Here is a 19,015-nt window from a genome sequence, read left to right on the forward strand (position 1 = left end):
TGTGAGACCAGTGCCAGATCTCCGATTAGCAGACGGTAATCCAACTTTGTGCCCACTCGAACTCAAACCCAATTCTTCGGAGATTAGTGTACATTTTCTTTACTAAGAATGAGTTAGGATCCTTTTTGTGCGTATTGCTCTGGCTTGTGCACAATGAACGAACAGTATAACCAAGATTAAAGGTTTAAACAGTGGCCTGAAAATGAATAAAACACATTCAGGTGCGATACTGGGCCAGCAGAACTGTCTTTACTGGTGCTGTAACTAAGTCCAATGCAAAGCTTTCTCTCCACCCATAACACAGCTAAGCAGGTTATGTATCAAGGAAGTGCTTGCATAATGTATTCCTGGCAGCATCACATTATGCCTGGCTACACAGCACCAGCAATATAGCTGCAATACATCCACCCTCTCTTCCTGCCCCTTTCTACCTTCTCTGAGACCTACCAGGAACCATCATGACCACCCAAAAAATATTACACATTCGTGTTGAGTTTTTGGGTAACTCACCAGTCTGCGTGGGCATGGGGGATTCAGATGGCTGAGTGCGGGCCTGGTTGGCGGTGCGGGAGGAGGAGCGAAGCTGCATCTTGGTTTTGCTGCTGCCATCTGAAGGAGAGACAGCAGGGCTGTGGCTGCCTTTGAAGGGAGACCGGAGAGACTAAAGAGGAGGAGCGGAAGAGAAAGGAATATTATCAAGATATAACAACACTGTCAGATGGGCTCATAGAGGCATGCCTGGATTAATATTTTATATGCACGATAAACTAACAACTGCGTAGTTACACTCCTGCATGTCCCTCAGACAATATAAACCATAAGTATTTTAAACAGTGCAATTAAATAGAAATAATCCCAGCAACATTTAAATAGAATTATTTGGGATGAGACTGACTAAAGCCTGTTCACTCTCACAGATATGTGAGGTCAGTCTTAGAGAAGCAACATTTACTCTCAAAATTAACTCATCTTCTATCAAACAGGGTGTCTGGAGGTATCTGATACTTAAGAGTGAGTGGTCATGAAGGCAGAGTGAGTGCTCTTGACATTTACGCTACTCTTTGCATCTGCGGACCTGCAGGCAGTTGCACAGAGGAGGAGAGACTGCATCATGAGGCTAAGAAGTGGTGAATTTACAGCATGTTAATAGTCTCTGACTTTTATTGATAACTATCTGCAGAAAACGTTGCGCATTTGCAAATGCAAAAAAATGTTGCAAATGAAGGGGAAGAAAGGGGTCTTTAAGGGGTTGCAACACGCAACAAGTCCTTTTGTCAGATTTAAAACTACTCTGGTCTTGCACGAGTGCACATACATAAACACGGCTCCTACACTGGGAGAAAAAGGCTACAGGCTATAACAAGGCTAAACACATGATGCCAGTGAAGTTTTTTTAAACAACTTGACACGTCGGGGCTTCAGGACATTTTGATTCCTTCCGACAAGCAGTATGGAGACATTTTGTGGTTTTACTACACATTTTTCTAACTTTGAATCCTGGTAACCATCCAATCTGGCAGTGTTTTGTGGAATATAAAACTTCACCTAACTTTCCATCGGCATTAGGGTGAGTAGATAATGACTGAATTTTTATTTTTGGGTAAACTATCTCTTTAAAACTTCAGGACCTGCAGACACCCTGTCAGGGATGAGACTAAACACTGAAAATCAACAAGGAAAGAAAACCAAACTTGCGTACTTGTCTGGTCGGTGAGTGGGAAGCTGAAGTGAAGTCCTGGGTGTAATTTGCAGCGCTGCTCTGCACGGAGGCCAAAGGTGTTTCAGGGATTGACGCAGGTTGTGCCGAAGATGGGCTTCCTGGCTGCTGGGACCCCAGGCCTTCTGTGTGTATGCTGGACTCGGGAGTCGCTGAGGAACAGTCGCCCTCACTCACATACTCTGAAAACAGATAAAACATGAAGTGATGTTTATTTGACCAAATTAATTTTGACCTAATTTTGACTTTTAACCTGACAAAAACCAGCAAGGATCCTGTTGCTTCACCTTTCTCACTATCAGTTCTGGGCTCTGAGCTTTGATGGTGACTGGGGCTAATGTCGGAGATCTCCTTTTCCTGACTCTCTGTCCCATCCCGAGTTGTTTGTCTGTCCCACACAGCCAGGGCCTCCTTTTCCATCCTGCGGACCTCTGCCTCCTCCTTGTCCAGACGCTGTTTCCACTGCAGCAGCTCCTCGGCATGGTGGCGCCGCTGCATCAGCTGCTGCTCCCGCTTTGTCAGGAACCTGGCGAAGGGGACGATAAGAATGAAGGGAAAAAAGAACGGAGAGATGATGAAGGAGGAGAGGAAGAGACGATGATGAGAGGAAAAGTGAGGAAATTGAAAAATGAGAGAGGGGACAGGAAGAAGGTGGGTGGTGAGGGATAAGTTGAGGTGGCAGTGAAGAGGGAGAGAAGAGAAGTTTGACATTTAGCATAAGGAATGTTAAACATGACATTGCAGAGGCAAGCAGATCCAAATCACCTGGACATCCAGTTATCACTGCACACTCACCTCAAACCTCTATCTCAAACACACATTCACACCAAATACTTGCTTGACTTATTTCTTCCCTTGGAATAATTATTCAAATAAAGATGTGTACAAGCACCCATCAAATAAACAAGCGTAAAGTGATGATATGTCACTCAGGAGAAAAGGAAAGCAGGAAAATAACAGTGAAGATGTCAGATTCATGCATCAGACTGAAACCCAGAGGTTGAGCTCTGATTGGGTGCAGACACACACACCTCAAACAAATGTAGTAGTTACAGGAGCAGGAAAAAACCTAAGCATAAGCAGTTACATCAGCATGATTAGGGATGTCCTGATCGAATTGGAAGGATTGGTATCGGGTCTGATCGATGCATTTTGTAATTTACTGGGATCAATTATTTTGAGCAGCCCCGCCTGATCCTTTGTTTACATCTGCCATAACACAGAGGTCGTGACAGATTATCTTCATGTTCAACTTAAGCTGCTACTTTACTTTAAGGGGAATTTATTTTTTTTGTTCATTTTTAGTGAACTAATTCTACTATAATGCTGTAATAAGCAAAACTGTGACCAATCTTTCTTTGTTATAACTGGGAATGTTAAAGTTCAGCTATATCACTACTTTAATGCAGAATTGTGATTATATTTCGAATTTACAGTGTTCTGTACTTGTGTTACTATGCTACACTAAGTGGATTTGAGAGCTATTTCTGCCGAAACATTTTAGTTTGTTTATTCTGTTATTTTGTTGAAGAAACAAATGCTGCACCTAGTAGAATTGTGATAAGCGCCATAAAATAATATATTTAGTTTGTTTACTTTTTTATTTTGTGAAAATAAAATTTTAAAAAATCCTTAAGGAAGTGTTTGGATGCAGTCATTTTTCCTTGTATTGCATTACAGAGCTATTAATCTGTCAAGCAAGCACACTGGATTGATTTTAATAACTTTAAAGTACTTGAAGTGTGCAGCTGTATTATCCAGGTAAATGGATCGGGACTCAGAATAAGCAGATACTCCATATCAAATGACTCAGATCAGGATCAGTAGCAAAAAAGAAACCCTAGTATGAATGTCTCTTTTTTAAGACATCTTCATCCGCTGACCAATGAAAATTAAACAACAGTTCTTTTGTCTTGCAAAGCAAACAGAATTTGTAAATTGAATCCAACTGAGTCTCTTTTACAAACATATCTCTGTATATTCATATCAGAATTAAGTGCAGTCAGGTATAGCTGTTGTGTAATGTGGTCTCCCACAGCTATGGGTGCCATTATAGTGCAGTATTTTTTAGCCTTGATCTAATTTAGAGGCCTTTCTCTTGACCTAATGTATACTGATGACAGACCAGATACTAAAGAACCAGACTAGGGGCTCCTTTTAGTGCCTCCCCAAACCCTATTACAGCCAATGGCCATCTGTACTTATTATCCAATCCTATGCAACAGTTACCTTATAAAGAGTGCTAGTTAAGATTTAGTGGGCTCATTAAAGAGATAGACCACTCTATCTCTGGTCTTTTTCTGCAAAAAGTCCTTTACTTTCATGTCACAGTGTGGTTTGATCTCAAAACATTTTGTATCAACGACTGGGCCGGAGCTGACCGACCAGCAGCCAAAATATGAAGGGCACTGAAGAGAGATGCACTGAAACATTCATTCCAAGAGGCAAGAAAAAAAGAGGGGAAGAGTCACAAATTTAACACCACAGAAATCCCAGCATTGAGTCTGAGATTCCCATCCAACAAGGAAGGCTCCTATATTAATAAACACAACCTTCAACCTTCACAAAAGAAAACTGATCTAACCTCTAATAATCTCAATGTAACAACTGTTTTTGTTTTCAATCAGAATGTTTTGGCAAAACTGGCATAAAAATTATTATATTTAAAAGTGAAGATGTCAAAGGGTTAGTTTATTTCAGCAAGGCAGCCTTCCTTGGGCACTTCTCAAGCTTTCACTCAAACTGTTTCCCCCAAAAAATCCATCCTGGAAACAAACCAACCCATCCCATCAATCATCATTCACCGTCCCTCCCCTTCAACTTCCCAGTGCCAGTGGATGAACACAAGCATGTTCCATGGGGTGGAGGGGGAGTGAGGCAGGGCAGGGCTAAGTGGAGGTGCTGGGCAAGAGGTAGAGAGCACTGTACAGTACCTGACCAACTGGTTGTAGATAAAGAGCTGGAATTTAGGGTGGAGTTTGGGAAGACAAACACTGAGGGAGGCCCAGTGGTGGGCCGTGAACACAGAGAAGAAGTAGTGGACAGGGGAACAGTGTCTACAACACACAAGCACGCAACAAAGTGAAAAGAGTCACAAAAAAAGGGTATGGAAATAAACAACACACAATGTAAGAGGGGGAAAACATCAAAGACACAAAGGACATAAAGGGGAAAGACAAGTAGAGAGAGGGAGAGAGAAGAGTGATATGAGCAAACGCGGTTTAATTGCACCAATGGTGTCAGCCTGTCAGGTTTCTGTTAGAATATGGCTATTTTTAAATGACTATGTTTTGGGAGACCATGAAAATTTTAGCTAGCGTATGGGCATTGAGCGCAGGGGGTTGGTTGGTGGTAAGATCACTGCCAAACCTGATTATGGAAGGGGTTACATGATAGATTCATCAGAACACCTACAGTATGAAGAAATTGCCTTAAGTGAAATGATTACAACTATGTTAGTTTGTTATATCAAGCTGAATATAGTCAGTGGTAATAGAGAGTGACAGAGGGAAGGGAAGAAACAATTGATAGTGCAATAAAAAAGGAAAAAGGCAAGCAACCCAGCAAGCCAGTAAACGCACGATCCTTTCTTTTGTTGTGATTTAGACCTAAACCTGTTGACTATAATATAATAATATGCATAATATATTGATTAAAAATCAATAGAAACACAAACAAATCCAAAGTTGTGCTGCTACTGTAACTTTTAACAAATCTAGACCTAAAAAAGTTGGGAGTGCTACCAAGGAAGGCCTTTGATTTATAGCCTAGTTATAAATCCTAAACCCCAGAACAATTAACCCATTTGTTGGAGTTATTCGGTCATGAGAGGCTCGACAATCACCTGACCGGAGCTGGTGCCAAGTCTAAAACTCTTGGAGGACATACAGGGACTCCGAGCACACGCAGTTACTTGTCAACACAAGAGAAAGTGTGTGTAATAAAAATTATGAAATGCACAACCTTTTTTGTATTATCTGAAAAATAATTGCCTCCGCAACTGAAAGTTTCCGTATAAAGATACATAGTGTTAAAATTATATAAGTTTAATATTGTCTGGTGTTTTTGATTTAAATAATTTGTTTAAGATTGCAACTTTCAGCACAGTTTCTCACTGTTACAGGTCAGATCTGATGTTAAGGGGTGCATGGCAGCAGAGACTGTGTGTTCTTGTCTAGTTTAGATGGAGAACAACATGGAGCATGCTTATCCTCACATCCACTCATTCACACATTTACAGCATTTAGGCAGCAAAAGAAAGGTAGCATAAACTGATTAGTTTTCATTATATTAGCTTCTTGTAAAGTAAAATCCCGTTTGGATAGAATTAAAATATTTCTGACTTTTGTGACTTGTCATGATAGAATGAATACAAAAAAAATCGCACTTTTGCATAAAGCAGTGTGCCAATGCTGTCAAACACATCTTAACTATTTTTAACAATTTTTATAAAAGTCCTACTTTAGGCTTAGTTGAAATTGTGCAGCAGTGCAATGCAATAAATAGTAAGACTAGATCACAGTCTGTGTTAACACAGTCCATCCCACAGTGCTCAGAATGTGATCAGTGGCAAAAACAAAACAAGAAATGTAAAAGGCAAAGGTAAAAAAAAGGTAAAAAAAACAAGTTAGTGAGCTTTCCTACTTTTTTAGAAAATATTTTTAAAACCACAAAAGAAGCAAACCTCAAGGGGAAAGGCAGCAGGACACACCTGGAGTAAGCACTGTTAAAAACACTAATAGAGGAGTATGACTGCTGATAAATCGTCAAATTATCAGTAAGAAGAAAGAACCCACTTAATATAAGGAGAATAAAATAAAAGTCTTTACTTCTCATCCATGTGAGAGCGCATCTTCTTGAGCTTCTGCATGATGCTGCTGGTCTCACTTCCAGAAATGGAGAGAGAGGGAGAGGGGCTGCGGAGATCCTCAGCATGTCTCATGTTTGGGGAGGCTGCCTCAGACACAGGGGTCTCTGACACAGGAGTCTCCTGGAGGACGGACGAATGGTCATGAAGACAGACCAAGTATTAGTGAAGCAAAAAAATGGTGGCATGTTCTGAAATTGTAAGTATGCTTTATCTTGATTCAATTAAGATTTGACATGTGTAGAACAAAGAATACTAAAAAGAAATCCCTTAAATCTATCTGTTCTTTGTGGTGAGGTGACTAGCGACTGTTGCACTACTCACAGGTGGCGCTTCACCGCCAGCACACTTTAGACGCTCCTTCAGTCTGAATGTAGAGTTTCTCATGCGCTCAATCTCCTCCTGTTGCTTCAGCAACAGCTGCCTTTCCTTTCTGGCTGCTTTGTTGGCCTCCTGAAGTCGCTTGATCTCAGCCTACAAACATGAGCACAGTTGCTGGTTAAGAACACACTATACCTCAAAGCCTCATTGTCACTTATTGTAATTATATTTCTGCCTCCATGTACCTGCTCCTGCTGTAGTTTCAACAGAAGGCCCCTCTGCTTCTTCCTGATTGGTGGCATTTTGTCATCCTCTCCTTTGTCCCTCAGCTTCTTTTTCTGATGCTCTAGCCAAGCCAGCTCAGTTCTGGTCTTCTCTTTGAGAGCTTTCTGTCGAAGATGCAGCAGAGAGCTCTGGTGCTGCAGTCTTACCTCCTCGTCCTTCATGTACTGACGCACCATGTCCATGGTGAACTGGGAAAAGCTGTCCTGTCCGCCAGCAAAGGCCATGCTTGCATCCTGAGACTGCATGAGAGCAAAGGTGAAAAGATTTGGGTTAGGAGAAAAGGAGATTAAAGGGGAAACAAAGGAAAACAGGAGACGCAAAATGAGGCAGTGAAAAGTAATATTGTGTGTAAGTCATCAAAAGAAAGACAAACCACAAGGTTCATCAAGGCAAAAAAAAGGACATTCGTTGGGTAAGTTTTGGTATAACAACACTGCCCTCTCACCTTTAAAATATTGTGTGCCCCTGACGCTGTTGTTGTGTTGTGATTGGCTCCATCATCCTCTGATTCGTCATGGTGGCGGGATTTCTTTTCCATAGTTCCACGGCGGTGCGCCTCGGATGGCAGCAGAGAGCGGAAGGAGCGCTCTTCTATCTCATCCTCTGTCATCGACTCATCAAACTTCAGGGAGTATTCAGTTGCCACAGATGTACTGTCTCCTGGAGGGCCAGAAAAATAAGATTCATATTTCATCAAAAATTAACTATGAAATAACAGTGATACAGTTTTCACGTTGTCTAACAGTGGTGGTGACACTTATGTAACATCAGCCCCTCAAAGATGAACAAACGCCACAATAAAAAGCATGTTAACTTTTAAACTACATGTCATGCTGGTACCTTTCTCATCCACTATCGAGGGGATGCTGTCACTGCAGAGGGAGTCATTTGCTGCAGTAAGAACTTCGTCCTCTATGGAGCTGCTACCTCCTTCCCTCTCCTTCCTCTCCTCGGCTGCTCCCATCCTCCGTTTCGCCTCTATGGCTCCTTTTTTCGTCTGTTCTCTGTGGTCTGATAAAACATGCGACGGGCTATGGTGGCTGCTGGAGTCTGCACCACTGAGGAAAGAGGCAAGGGACATATTTAGTGTCTCTTTAGATGTATCTTCCCCAAATCTAATGGGGAACAGAGACTAGTGTTACATGAGAGGTTTGACTCGTACCTGATGTTGGGTCTTCTGAAGGACAGAGAGTCAGAGTGACTGAGACTGTTCAGAGAAGACAGTGGCTCCTCTGGCCTTGTTCTTCTGCTCGACACCTCACTAGGGAAGCTGTACAAGACATACAGATAAGACACTGATTCAAAATTTAAAATAAAAGACAGCATGCAGTGTAAATGACTAAAAATGCAGTTATTTAACAAATGGTGTTTTTAGTTTACCTGTCAGAGTCAGTTTTTTCCTGCCGCTGCTTTGAATAGGAGCTCTGTTCTTCTTCCCGCTTGTCCAACATGGAGGAATCAGAGACATCATGAGGAACGATCAAAGCTCCCGCTATCTGCGATCGTGCCAATTCAGTCATCTAACAGACAGAGAACAATATACAAATCAAATGTTTGATTTGATGAGTCTTTGAGAGAAAATTACACTTTTTTCCTCTAAATGTATTGTTATTACTTTACTGAAACTAAACAATCAATCAGCTTTTGTTATAAAATGAGGACGCGGGCTGTTTTCCAGGCAGAGAGGAAGGCAGGGATTGCTAACCTCCTTGATGTGTCGGGCAGTGTCGGCTGTGTACCGCGCTGCCTCAGCCTGTTGACTCATCATCTTCGTAGTTGCCTCTTGGAGGGTCTCCAAGGTCTCTTTTTGATTTGTAGCCAAGTTTTCTTGCAGTTCTGAATGAGCCTGGATGAAAAACAAGCATGGATATCATACACACAGGAAAATAAAAGCACTCAAACTTTAGAATTCAAAAGGTGAGGAAGCAAACACTAAAGCTATTATTTAAAAATGCACATATATTGTTGGCGAGAGTAGACTAACTAATTAACTGTGTGTGTATGCATGCACGTGTGTGTGTTGTACCCTGGCCACTCTCTGCCTGTTTTCCTCCAGCTGCAGCTGTGTCTCCAGGGCTTCTCTTTCAGCCTTGATCTTCAGCTCGTAGAGTTCACGCGCATGGCTCTGCTCTCTTGCCTGCAGGGTCAAAGTTCAGCGAGCAGGTCAATACAGCGCATCAATAAAGACATTAGTGAGGTAGTAAGTCACTGACATATATGGGGAGCAAAAAGGCTCTTAAAGTATATATTGTTTAAATGTTATGCAGCAACAATAACTCATTTAAGTCCCAGAAAAATATAATTACTTGGAATAACTTATATATGTGAAACTACCATTAGTATTGTACATAAAAAGGCACAGAGTATGTGCTCTCTTATAATCATTAATATTTAGCTAAATATAAAATGTCTGAGTCAGCTAAAAAGAAAAGTGTAATTTAACTTTAATTTTTTAACATTAATACAACTTTTGAAATAACAACACTTAAGACGCAGCTTAATACACTGCACAGCCTCTTTGTAGTTCTTACTTTCAGTTACTCAACTCAACCTACAATTCAAAAGCTGTAGCAGGATCAAGGATAACTGTAATTTCGTTTTTTAAACTTTGTTTAAAAAATGACCAATAAATCTATCTTCTACCTCCTAAGCACCAAATGCACTGAAAGTGATCATTGAAGCGACTCACTTGACATGCTTCAATAGATGCCACTATGGTGCACTGTAGGCATGATATTTAAAATTCCAGCACCACTGAACCAGCAATACTTAAGAGGTTACTGGTTACTGTTAATATGTAGGCGGGCACAAGTTTGTATGCTTTAACACCTATAACATTACATAATGCAGGAGGGCAGCTGTTGGGTATGTGCTGCTGCTCTCATGAGTTGGTTGGCATTAAAGCCACAGGAGACCAGCCATCTCATTTCAGCTTTTTTTTTTCCTTTCAGGTGGATGAAATGCACATAAAGCACAGCTGATCACAACTTGATACCATGATAATTAATGGCTGTTGTCAGGTTTATGCGGCAAGTTAGGTTTTAAGACCTGTAGATGTTGTGTGACGTAACCACCAGTGGTCTGACATTAAGCTGTAATTTACTGACGTTGGTCCCTGCTTTGACCTCCCAAATCAAAACAAGGTCAAAGTAGGGGCGGCAGTTTAAAAAAAATGGTCTACTTCAATTCATGAGCGTCAGACGCTTTCCATGTTTTGGGCTTTTAGCAACAAACCCTTTCTTCACCTTAAGCATCTGGGCCAATGACACGCTCTCCTGCTGAGCCATGGACACACCCATAACCCTTTCGATGTCGCCCAGCTGTCGGACTGACTCCTCAATGGACTCCAGGTACTGGAGCTCTGCTGCCATACGCTGCTGCAACACAGCAGGCGAGTATTGCAGTTCACCTGAGTAGAGAGAGGAGCAGATAGAGCGATATTAATAAAGGTGGATGTCTTTGGAGTGTAGCACTTTGTGAATCATGCTATTCTTTAATAGGTGTAAGGAGTAAAACACCAAACAGTTAAGTTTATATTTTCTTTTCTGTCTTAAAGTTGTGACTTTAGATAGTGCTGACAAAAAGGTCAAACTTGTTTGGAGACTCGCACGATGCTTTATCAAAATCTTTCTCAAAAAAGTTCTTTACAAAACATCTGTTGTTTATTATATTATTTTGTGTTTCATTTACCTGTGGTCTTGGTCTCTGCTCTACCACTGCGACCTGTGGTGCCTGTGTTATTTGCTCCTAGAGAGCCACTTCTCACAGGCTCACTGGGAGAGTCTGCTCCTGGAGGAGAACCAGAGTATGGAGAGCCAGATCGGGAAGCCTGTCTGGGCCTGCCTGCTGAAGACTTCTTACTGTGGAGTCCCAAACTAGAAATATATTTAGAAAAAGAAAGCAAGCTCAGGTAAAACAGGAAAGATCACTTACTCTTGTGAAACCAGACAACATCTCTTAAAGTAGATACATCTGTGGCATTCAGATTAAAAGTCTATGGGTGCATTGGTATCAGGCTTCAATGTTATATTTTCCAAAATGTTTTTAAAATGATTCAAATACAACAAATTGTTTTTTGTTTCTTTAACTCCAAAATAGGTTTATTAAACTATTCACAGGAAAAGGGATGTTACAGGCTTTGCAGAGGGGGTTGAACAGTTTGAAAAGAAGACCTGGTTGACCTAATGATAAAGAAAGAGGGGGCCCCTCATCCTGCAAACCCTAGAACTGACTGAGGCAGCGTAACCCTGCAGTGAGAGGCCAAAAGTATGAATGGCTATATTGTGCTGCTGAGAGATGATCAGAGGCCAAGGACGATGTCTGAAGAGATCAGGATAAACTTCATTCCCCTAGTGAGGACAGCAGACTGTGGCACTGTTTTTCCTCAGGGATAACAATCCTATTTCAAGTCACATCTCATAACACAGCAATATTACCACAATATCAATGCTAAAACAGTTAGATGTCATAACCAAAACAGATATGAATGCGTGCTGCCCCTAAAGAAATAAAGCACAGTAATAAAATACAGTTATAAACACTAAATCACCACCAAAGTTAAACAACATCCTGCTTTGTAAATGGCTCAAAGAAGGACATGATCCTGTCTGAATGTCTTGCCTTTATCGTGTAAGACAAATAAGCTCCACAGAGTGGCAGGAATCTGCCACCTGGGCTTTAGAGTACCATTAACAGGCTCACATGTCACTACCGGGCACTGAGATTAGAAGAAAAAAAAACCTCTCTCCTCTCCTTTGGCTGCAGGCCCAGGCTGTGGCCAAGCTGGCTGACCTGACAAACCACCCTGCAGGCCCCTCAACACAAAATAACCACTGTTTTCAGTTTCAGGTTGAGCTGCAGCCTCCTCCTGTTGCCGGGCACTAAATGGCTGCTTCAGCCCTCAAGCCTTCAACAGAACAGCAAGCCACAAGACTGTTTAGATTGGCAGCCTCAACTAGGGCTCTCTAGTTGACTAATTACATACTTTAGTAATTAGTCATGCCCAGATAAATTAACCTAATACTGATTACAGCATAGACCAATTGGAGGTTTCTGAGTGGCTGAGAGGGCAACAGCTGAGATGACCAGGTGCTGGAAAGATCTCATTGATCTTTGAGTGCAAACAGATTTTTAAGTGACATTTTAGTTATGCTTGGAAATGCAGTTTGGTTTCTTTTCAAAATTAATTTGTAACCAGTGAAATAACTGGGAATAACATTGAAATTAAGATCCATAATCTACCATATACAACAACAACAGTTGAAAAATATCGCAAAGTAAGCCATCACAACTCCTCCCACAAAGCAGTGTTGCACTGAAGGTTACGGAAAACCAGGAAGGAAGGAAATACCAAAGACAGTTGGATGTGTGGGTAATTCAAACTTGTGGGAAAACCATTCACCATTCATTCGCCTCTCTTACACCACTGCAGTGTCTTCAATTTGATATCTTTCACTCACAGCGAAACCTTGCATGTGGAAAGTTTGATAGCACTCGACTAAACCAAAAGTAACAAACCTCCCCCTTACTTTAGTCTGATGAAGATCATTACCTTTGGTGAGAAAGCCCAGAAGTTTCTCCTGAAGTGTCATTAGAGAGGACACTCTTGGCCTGGCTGTGAGCAGAGTTTTTCTTCCTGGATTCAGAGGATAACTCCTCTGAAGGAGGTGAGCAGGAGCTTCTTTGCTCTTCCACCAGAGTGGCATCACTCTGGTCTGATGCAGTGCCTGCAGAGGAAAATGGAGTGGTTCTTTTGTGCAGAGGGATTTTTAACTGTCAAAACACAGCATTTGACCACAAAGAGTCATGTACTTTATTTCCTTAGAACTTTTTTTCTTTTTAAATTCAGTTGCCCAAGAAATTATGCAAAAATATTCATGCTCACCTCTTTTTCTAGCGGATTGCTTGGAGAAGGGCGAGGAGCCAGATGCTGAACCGGAGGAAAGATGTGGTGAGTGACTAGATGAGTGAAAGGACGAATGGTGGGAATTGATGCCTCCTGAACTTTTGTCATAAGGAGACCTCCTCATCAGCTCCTCAAAATGACTGTTCACGCTGACAAAAAGGGGACAGGGATGTCAGATTAATCACTCTCAAATAAAATTAAGAATCTGTGACATAATAAAAAAGTAACATATCGGAAACATGTCCAGTGAGCATGAGATAAAAAGCAGAGTTAATCTGAGTGTTTGCATCAGTTACTCCTCATTAGGACCACAACTAATAATTTATTTATTTTTTAAACATTTTTTGATTAATTTGTTGATTTTTTTTTACTGCTTGATTAGTTGTTGGGCCAATAAAACACCAAAAATGGTGAAAAATGCCAAATCATTATTTCCAAAAGCCCAAGATGACATCTGCAAATGTTTTTTTTTTGTCGACAAACCAAAAGTATTTAGTTTACTGTCATAGAAAAGTAAAGAAAACTGAAACAAAAATCTCATCTAAGAAGGTGGTATCAGATAATTTTCACCTTTTCTCATGTGTCAAAGCAATAAATCAATTAATTGACAATTTATTAGTTAAAAACTGGTGGCTTAATTGGTTTATCATTGCAGCTGTACTCCTATTCAGAGAAATCTGCAAAGAAAAATCTATGAGATCAAGAACACAGCGGTGGACTGATTTCTGAAAGGGCTGCATAAGCTTTTTTATTTGTGTGACGTGTATGCCCTCCAGTGGTCACTTTAAAAAATTAACATCCACTTATTTTTCTCTTACCTGCGTGAATTGGAGCCTCTCTTTAACTGACCACTGGCTCCACTGCTATGTGATGATACAAAGTCATCTTCATAGATGGCTGCGTCTACAGGGCCATTTCCAGAGTGCCATGAATGAGCAGTGGGAGAGTTCCTCTCACTCGCTGCAGGACAAGAACGAGACAGAACAGACAGAGAAACATTTATGATCTTGTCTAAGACTGTGAGCATGTTGTACGGGTTGTTTGCATAAACAATACAGTTTCACTATGTCAAACATTCTGCGTAGCTCTTATGGTTACATAACTGTCAGATTTTTCTTGGAGAAAAGGTACTCATTTGTGAACCAACCTTTAGCGTGATCATGAAGGTTCTTGGTGAAGATGTTGATTACACTGAGAGGGCTTCCCTTGTTCAGCTCCTCCCAGGCTGCTTTGCTGCTGCTGTCATGCTGTGCAAAGGGTGAGTTGAGGGCCGAGCACCTCGCTGCCTCTCTCTGGAACTCTGACAACCGCTGGTGATCCCTCCTCTGACCCGCACAGTATCCCACTGTCCCAAGGCAATCTGCCAGTTTAGGAACATGATTGTTAGAGGGACGAGGGGGGCTGGCTTCATCCTCAGAAAAACTCCCTTCACTCAGAAGAGGACCCTCACTGATGGAACCGGCACTTGAGTCATGGAGATCTGTCTGATTCCTGTCCTCCATTAATCCATATCCTCTCCTTTGTTCCATTTTATCCTTTCTTTCTGCCTTTTCCAAGCCATTGACCAGCCCCTTCCTGTTGAGAACTGGCCCCGCTACATCAGCTGAAGGTGTTTGTGGATTGATAAAACTCGTGTGTGTACCCTTCTTTTCCTTCTGTCCCCTGAGGGCGTGCAGGTTTCCCACTCCTGGAAGAGCTGTGCCATTGAATGAAGTATGACCTGTGCTACTCAAAATCCTCTGTATCCTCAACGCTACATCATCGTTTTCTGTGGCAGCTGGCTCTGCCCAGCATCCATCATCAAGGTTGGCTTGAGAAGGCCTAATAGTATCCACGTCCATTGAAGTTTCCGTACCATAGTTGATCCCCTCCCCAGCAAGCTTCCGTGCCTCACTCTCTATACGGTTGGAGAGGGATGCAGCTGTGGCTTTGAGGGCTTCAATGCGGGACATCTTGGATCGCGACCTGTTGAAAGGTGCTGTCGCTGGCCGCTGGGTGTGCTTGACATCATTAGCTGCAGTCTCCAGCCTTAGCAGATGAGAGAAGAGATGGTCACCAAAAGGGGCTAACGCACTGCTGCTGGGACCAGTCGACGGTCGAACAGCTGGGCTCAGACGGTCAGGCTGAAGCAAAGAAGAAACTCCAACATCCAGATCATTCCTGCAATAGAGAGAGCAACAAAGAAAGGAGAAGTGAAAAAGAGGTGTAAACTAGACATGGGCTGTATCTCTGTATTATGGAGTACCTCTGTGTTTAGAATCCTGAAATCCTGATTTTTAATGCTACAAAAAAATAAAATTTTAACTACAATGTTTTTCCTTTCTATTTAACTAGATAATATAGAATAATGAAAATGTATTGTACTGCACATCATGTGCCAACAGAGGTCAGTCTCTACTGATGGAACCGACAGCTGAGAGGCAAACATGACTTGCAAGTGATAGTGGTGGGGATAACATTACTGTAAACAACCGGTTAGCAATGACAGAGAGAACCCGTGGGGAAAAAGAGCATATTTTCACATCTAACCCTGTGAATTATATTTTATTTGGACCAAGCCAGAGTTGGCGATTGCTGAAACAGTCTAAACAAAACGACTGAAAAGCCTAACTAAAATTGAGATGGTGAGTTTTATTTTGTTTCAGTCAAGTTTGGGTTTGTGTAGCACTGTATGCTAACAACGTCATACCCTGGTAAAATCTCAGGAAGACATTTAAAGAATAGATATCCAAGTATCCTCATCCTGCTTGCTACTGAAAAGAGCAAATGACAGAAATGTCATTGTGAATACCTGTAGTATATATACAGTATATATATATACACTCCCACCTGCAACAAAACCCTTTATGTATTACTGCATATTTTTCACAACCATTGTTTTTGAATAAATGTATTCAACAGCCTGATATGTAGCTGTTGATGGAACAAAACATAATGAACAGGACAGAGCCGACACTGTAACTGAATGGAAAGCTATGAATCAGAATAGGTACAATAACTGAATACACACAGAAAAAGATGATTATTATATCTGTTTACACACCCTCATCTCTATTTTGAGTCAATTATCGGAGATGTTCTTTCATGCATCTGAAATAGGAGCAGTGACTGCAAAACCGCCCTTGTTTAATCCTGTACTAAAACGCAGAGCAATACAGCTTCAGGGGCACTTACAAGGGGTGATGATGAAAACAAACCATCTGGGAACAAACAGTTTCTCTGTTCGGTACAGTCAGGTGATTCTCTAGAATTTACCACCCACACATAATTTCCAGTAGATAGAAGAATACGTGTACTGTGCAGAGAGTTGTTTGTTTTTTTTATCTGGGTCAATAAATCTGAGTGTTTGTTGTTCTGGAGGCTAATAGAGGTGAGCGGGCAGTGTGAATGTGTATACCTGGATAATGGAGGAGGTGGCCGATCATTCAAAGACTGGTCACTGCTCGAGGGGCTCTGTGGGGCCTCTAGCCTTTTGTTCTCTTTGTCGGACTCTCCTGAGGGCTGGTACATCGGTCTCTGTAACAGAATACATGTAAAACCATATGTCAAATAGTCTTTATTTTTCTAACGTATGATAATTTCATTACTTTATTTCACTTAGTTACTCCTTCAACTCAATACAGCATCCATATGTAAATACAGTGACCATGTTTCCTGTGTCTGTACCATTTGAATTGAAGGAGCAGCAGGTTGTGTCTGGGAGGCCTCCTGACCCAACTGTGCCTCCTCCAGTAGCAGTTTGTTGTAGGTCTCCTGTAGTCGCTTCTGCACGGGGGCCACTGGTGCGTCGCCGGGAGGGGCCGCTGTTCTTGCCACCTCTCTTTGCTTCCTGTAAAGCTCCTGCAATCTCTGGTTTCTCCTTTCTGCCTCCTCCCTCAGTGCCCTCTTCTCCTCTGCCTGATGCCTCTTTCTCTCCTCTTGTTGCCTGGAAATGTACTGGCGAACAGTGTCTGCATCATAGTGTCGCTTTTTGTGCCCTGAGTCAGCAGTCTCAGATCGGCGTGTGGTGGGGCTGGCGCTGCGGCAGCCTCTTGAGGAGCTACCTGTTGCCGCAGTAGTTCCCCAAACAGAGACTGGAGTCCGTGTTTGTGACCCTGATCCCCCTCTCCCTCTCCTACCACTGCTCCCACCCCGTGACCTTTGCCGGGCTCTCTCTTCCCTCTCAGCTGCTTTGCACTCCAGCTGAAGGTCATCAAGTATCCCCTGGATGTCCGCTGACAACAGGTCCGTGCTAACACCCACAGGGGGCCTCTCACGATCTGCAGATGAGGGAGTAGATGTGGTCGTGGAGTGGGTTTTGGATTGAAATCCACTACGAGGCCTTTCTGTGCTGTTAGGGTGAGGCTGAGAGTTTGATTGTGAGCGTGGGTCTGAACTGGAACGATGGCGGGAGGCTGGTGGACATTTACAGAAAGGCAAAATGTTACAGTTGGTACAGTTAATGCCGTTAATGCAGTTAAAGACTCACCATGTTTTCTTACGCTTCACATCTATTTCCATCATGTTAAGTGAAGCATAATCTGCATTAACAACAGCAGTTTAAATATAAAAACATATCCGACTATATGTGTTTTAAACTTATTAACCATATATACATCAATTGATCATGGCTCCCAGTCTGTCTGTGACCTTGTCTTCCACTACAGGCAGATTTCCCTCATTTGCTATTGGTGGGTAATTAAAATCAATGAATCAATACATAAAAACAGTTGATTTCTTGCTGACATGAAAACTGTTTTGATTCAGTGAATTTCCTGCCGTCAGTCAGCCTGGTTAAGGCAGGTTAGCACGGTCCACTCAGTTCCCCCCCGAGAGCTGCTGCTGATAAGACGATTGACAGACATTATGAAAGACCCTCTTATTTTCCTTCACGATTCATAATTAATCAGAGGTAAAGGTGTTTGACCAGTCTTTAAACTACTTTTTTTAACCAACAGTAACCTATAAAATCCTTTAAATTATTTCAATTTTTTGCATATGATAAAAATATTAAACAAACAGGTTTGTCATAGCTCACAAAACACTGGATGCTCCAACAAGTGACTGTAGCAGATTAAAACAAACTCCAAGCCAAGGCAGTAGCCCGAGACAAAATATGCACACTAAATGAGGCTTGGGGGGGGATGGGGGTGGCAGACTTGCCACGACAACTCTAATCTGGGCCAAATTGAAAATTCCCATCTAGATTTTACAGTATCTAATCCAGACAGTGATTTTTTTTTCAGAACATGGCTGCAGTGAGCCTCTCTCTGCCCCACTCTGCCATTCCCCAGAGTGCATGCAGCCTGCGCAGAGGGCAACCTCTGGAAATCAGGCCATGTCTAATTGTGCACCCAACCAGAACAGCCAGTCAATCTCTATTCCTTCCGGTCAGTGGTACCCAGTACAGATTTCGCTGGCAAAGATGGAGATGCAGATAGTGTGGTAGAATAAGAGTGTGTGAGACAGTGTGAGTCTGTGTGTGTGCAGCAGCAGCCAAAGACTCTTCATTTATTGATATTCTTTGGCAGGCGCAGTTGCCAGTCTAACTGAGGTCCCAGACATGCAAAACTAGAGGTACTTTTTTTTAATGAAATCTTCCAATTACATGGATATACTCCATTATATGTAACTGCAGCCAGTGCAGAAATATAAGATTAGTTTTTTAAGATGAAAAGATGAAAACTAAAATGACGAAACATCTGAAAGAAGGGAAGGGAGAAGGGAGACGATCAAGAGGAAAACCTTATCCGCAGTTAAGGTCCTTTCCTACATGCCACTGGATGTAAATAATGCACACATTTTAGAGGCTCTTTAAACCCTACTAGAGAGCTAATCACATTTTCTATCTATGTCGTTTTACGAGAAATGGTTACAGCAGATATGACTGTGTCACAGGCAAGCTTTGTCGGCTGCTGATATCATGAAATGGGCTCACACA

The 19,015-nt window shown here is 42.0% G+C and overlaps 1 protein-coding gene across 2 annotated transcripts in view; it reads right to left on the reverse strand.

Annotated features, from left to right (window-relative positions):
• Positions 1-19,015, reverse strand: part of cep350 (centrosomal protein 350) — a 38,128-nt gene that overhangs the window by 10,241 nt on the left and 8,872 nt on the right. Inside the window, exons 10-30 of one of the 2 annotated variants that reach the window (XM_042516982.1) lie at positions 16,762-17,489; positions 16,493-16,611; positions 14,243-15,255; positions 13,914-14,055; positions 13,075-13,244; positions 12,742-12,916; positions 10,881-11,065; positions 10,436-10,599; positions 9,217-9,327; positions 8,896-9,036; positions 8,571-8,710; positions 8,353-8,460; positions 8,031-8,248; positions 7,636-7,850; positions 7,151-7,429; positions 6,909-7,058; positions 6,547-6,707; positions 4,651-4,773; positions 2,005-2,243; positions 1,700-1,899; positions 511-661 (exon numbers count right to left, since the gene is read on the reverse strand). In XM_042516982.1, coding sequence (XP_042372916.1) covers positions 511-661; positions 1,700-1,899; positions 2,005-2,243; positions 4,651-4,773; positions 6,547-6,707; positions 6,909-7,058; positions 7,151-7,429; positions 7,636-7,850; positions 8,031-8,248; positions 8,353-8,460; positions 8,571-8,710; positions 8,896-9,036; positions 9,217-9,327; positions 10,436-10,599; positions 10,881-11,065; positions 12,742-12,916; positions 13,075-13,244; positions 13,914-14,055; positions 14,243-15,255; positions 16,493-16,611; positions 16,762-17,489 — 4,932 coding nt within the window. The remainder of the gene's footprint in view (positions 1-510; positions 662-1,699; positions 1,900-2,004; positions 2,244-4,650; positions 4,774-6,546; positions 6,708-6,908; positions 7,059-7,150; positions 7,430-7,635; positions 7,851-8,030; positions 8,249-8,352; positions 8,461-8,570; positions 8,711-8,895; positions 9,037-9,216; positions 9,328-10,435; positions 10,600-10,880; positions 11,066-12,741; positions 12,917-13,074; positions 13,245-13,913; positions 14,056-14,242; positions 15,256-16,492; positions 16,612-16,761; positions 17,490-19,015) is intronic. The other variant, XM_042516988.1, reaches the window with a different exon arrangement.

The sequence above is a fragment of the Plectropomus leopardus genome, chromosome 3 (assembly GCF_008729295.1).
Source record: "Plectropomus leopardus isolate mb chromosome 3, YSFRI_Pleo_2.0, whole genome shotgun sequence".
In the NCBI taxonomy this organism is placed as follows: domain Eukaryota; kingdom Metazoa; phylum Chordata; class Actinopteri; order Perciformes; family Serranidae; genus Plectropomus; species Plectropomus leopardus.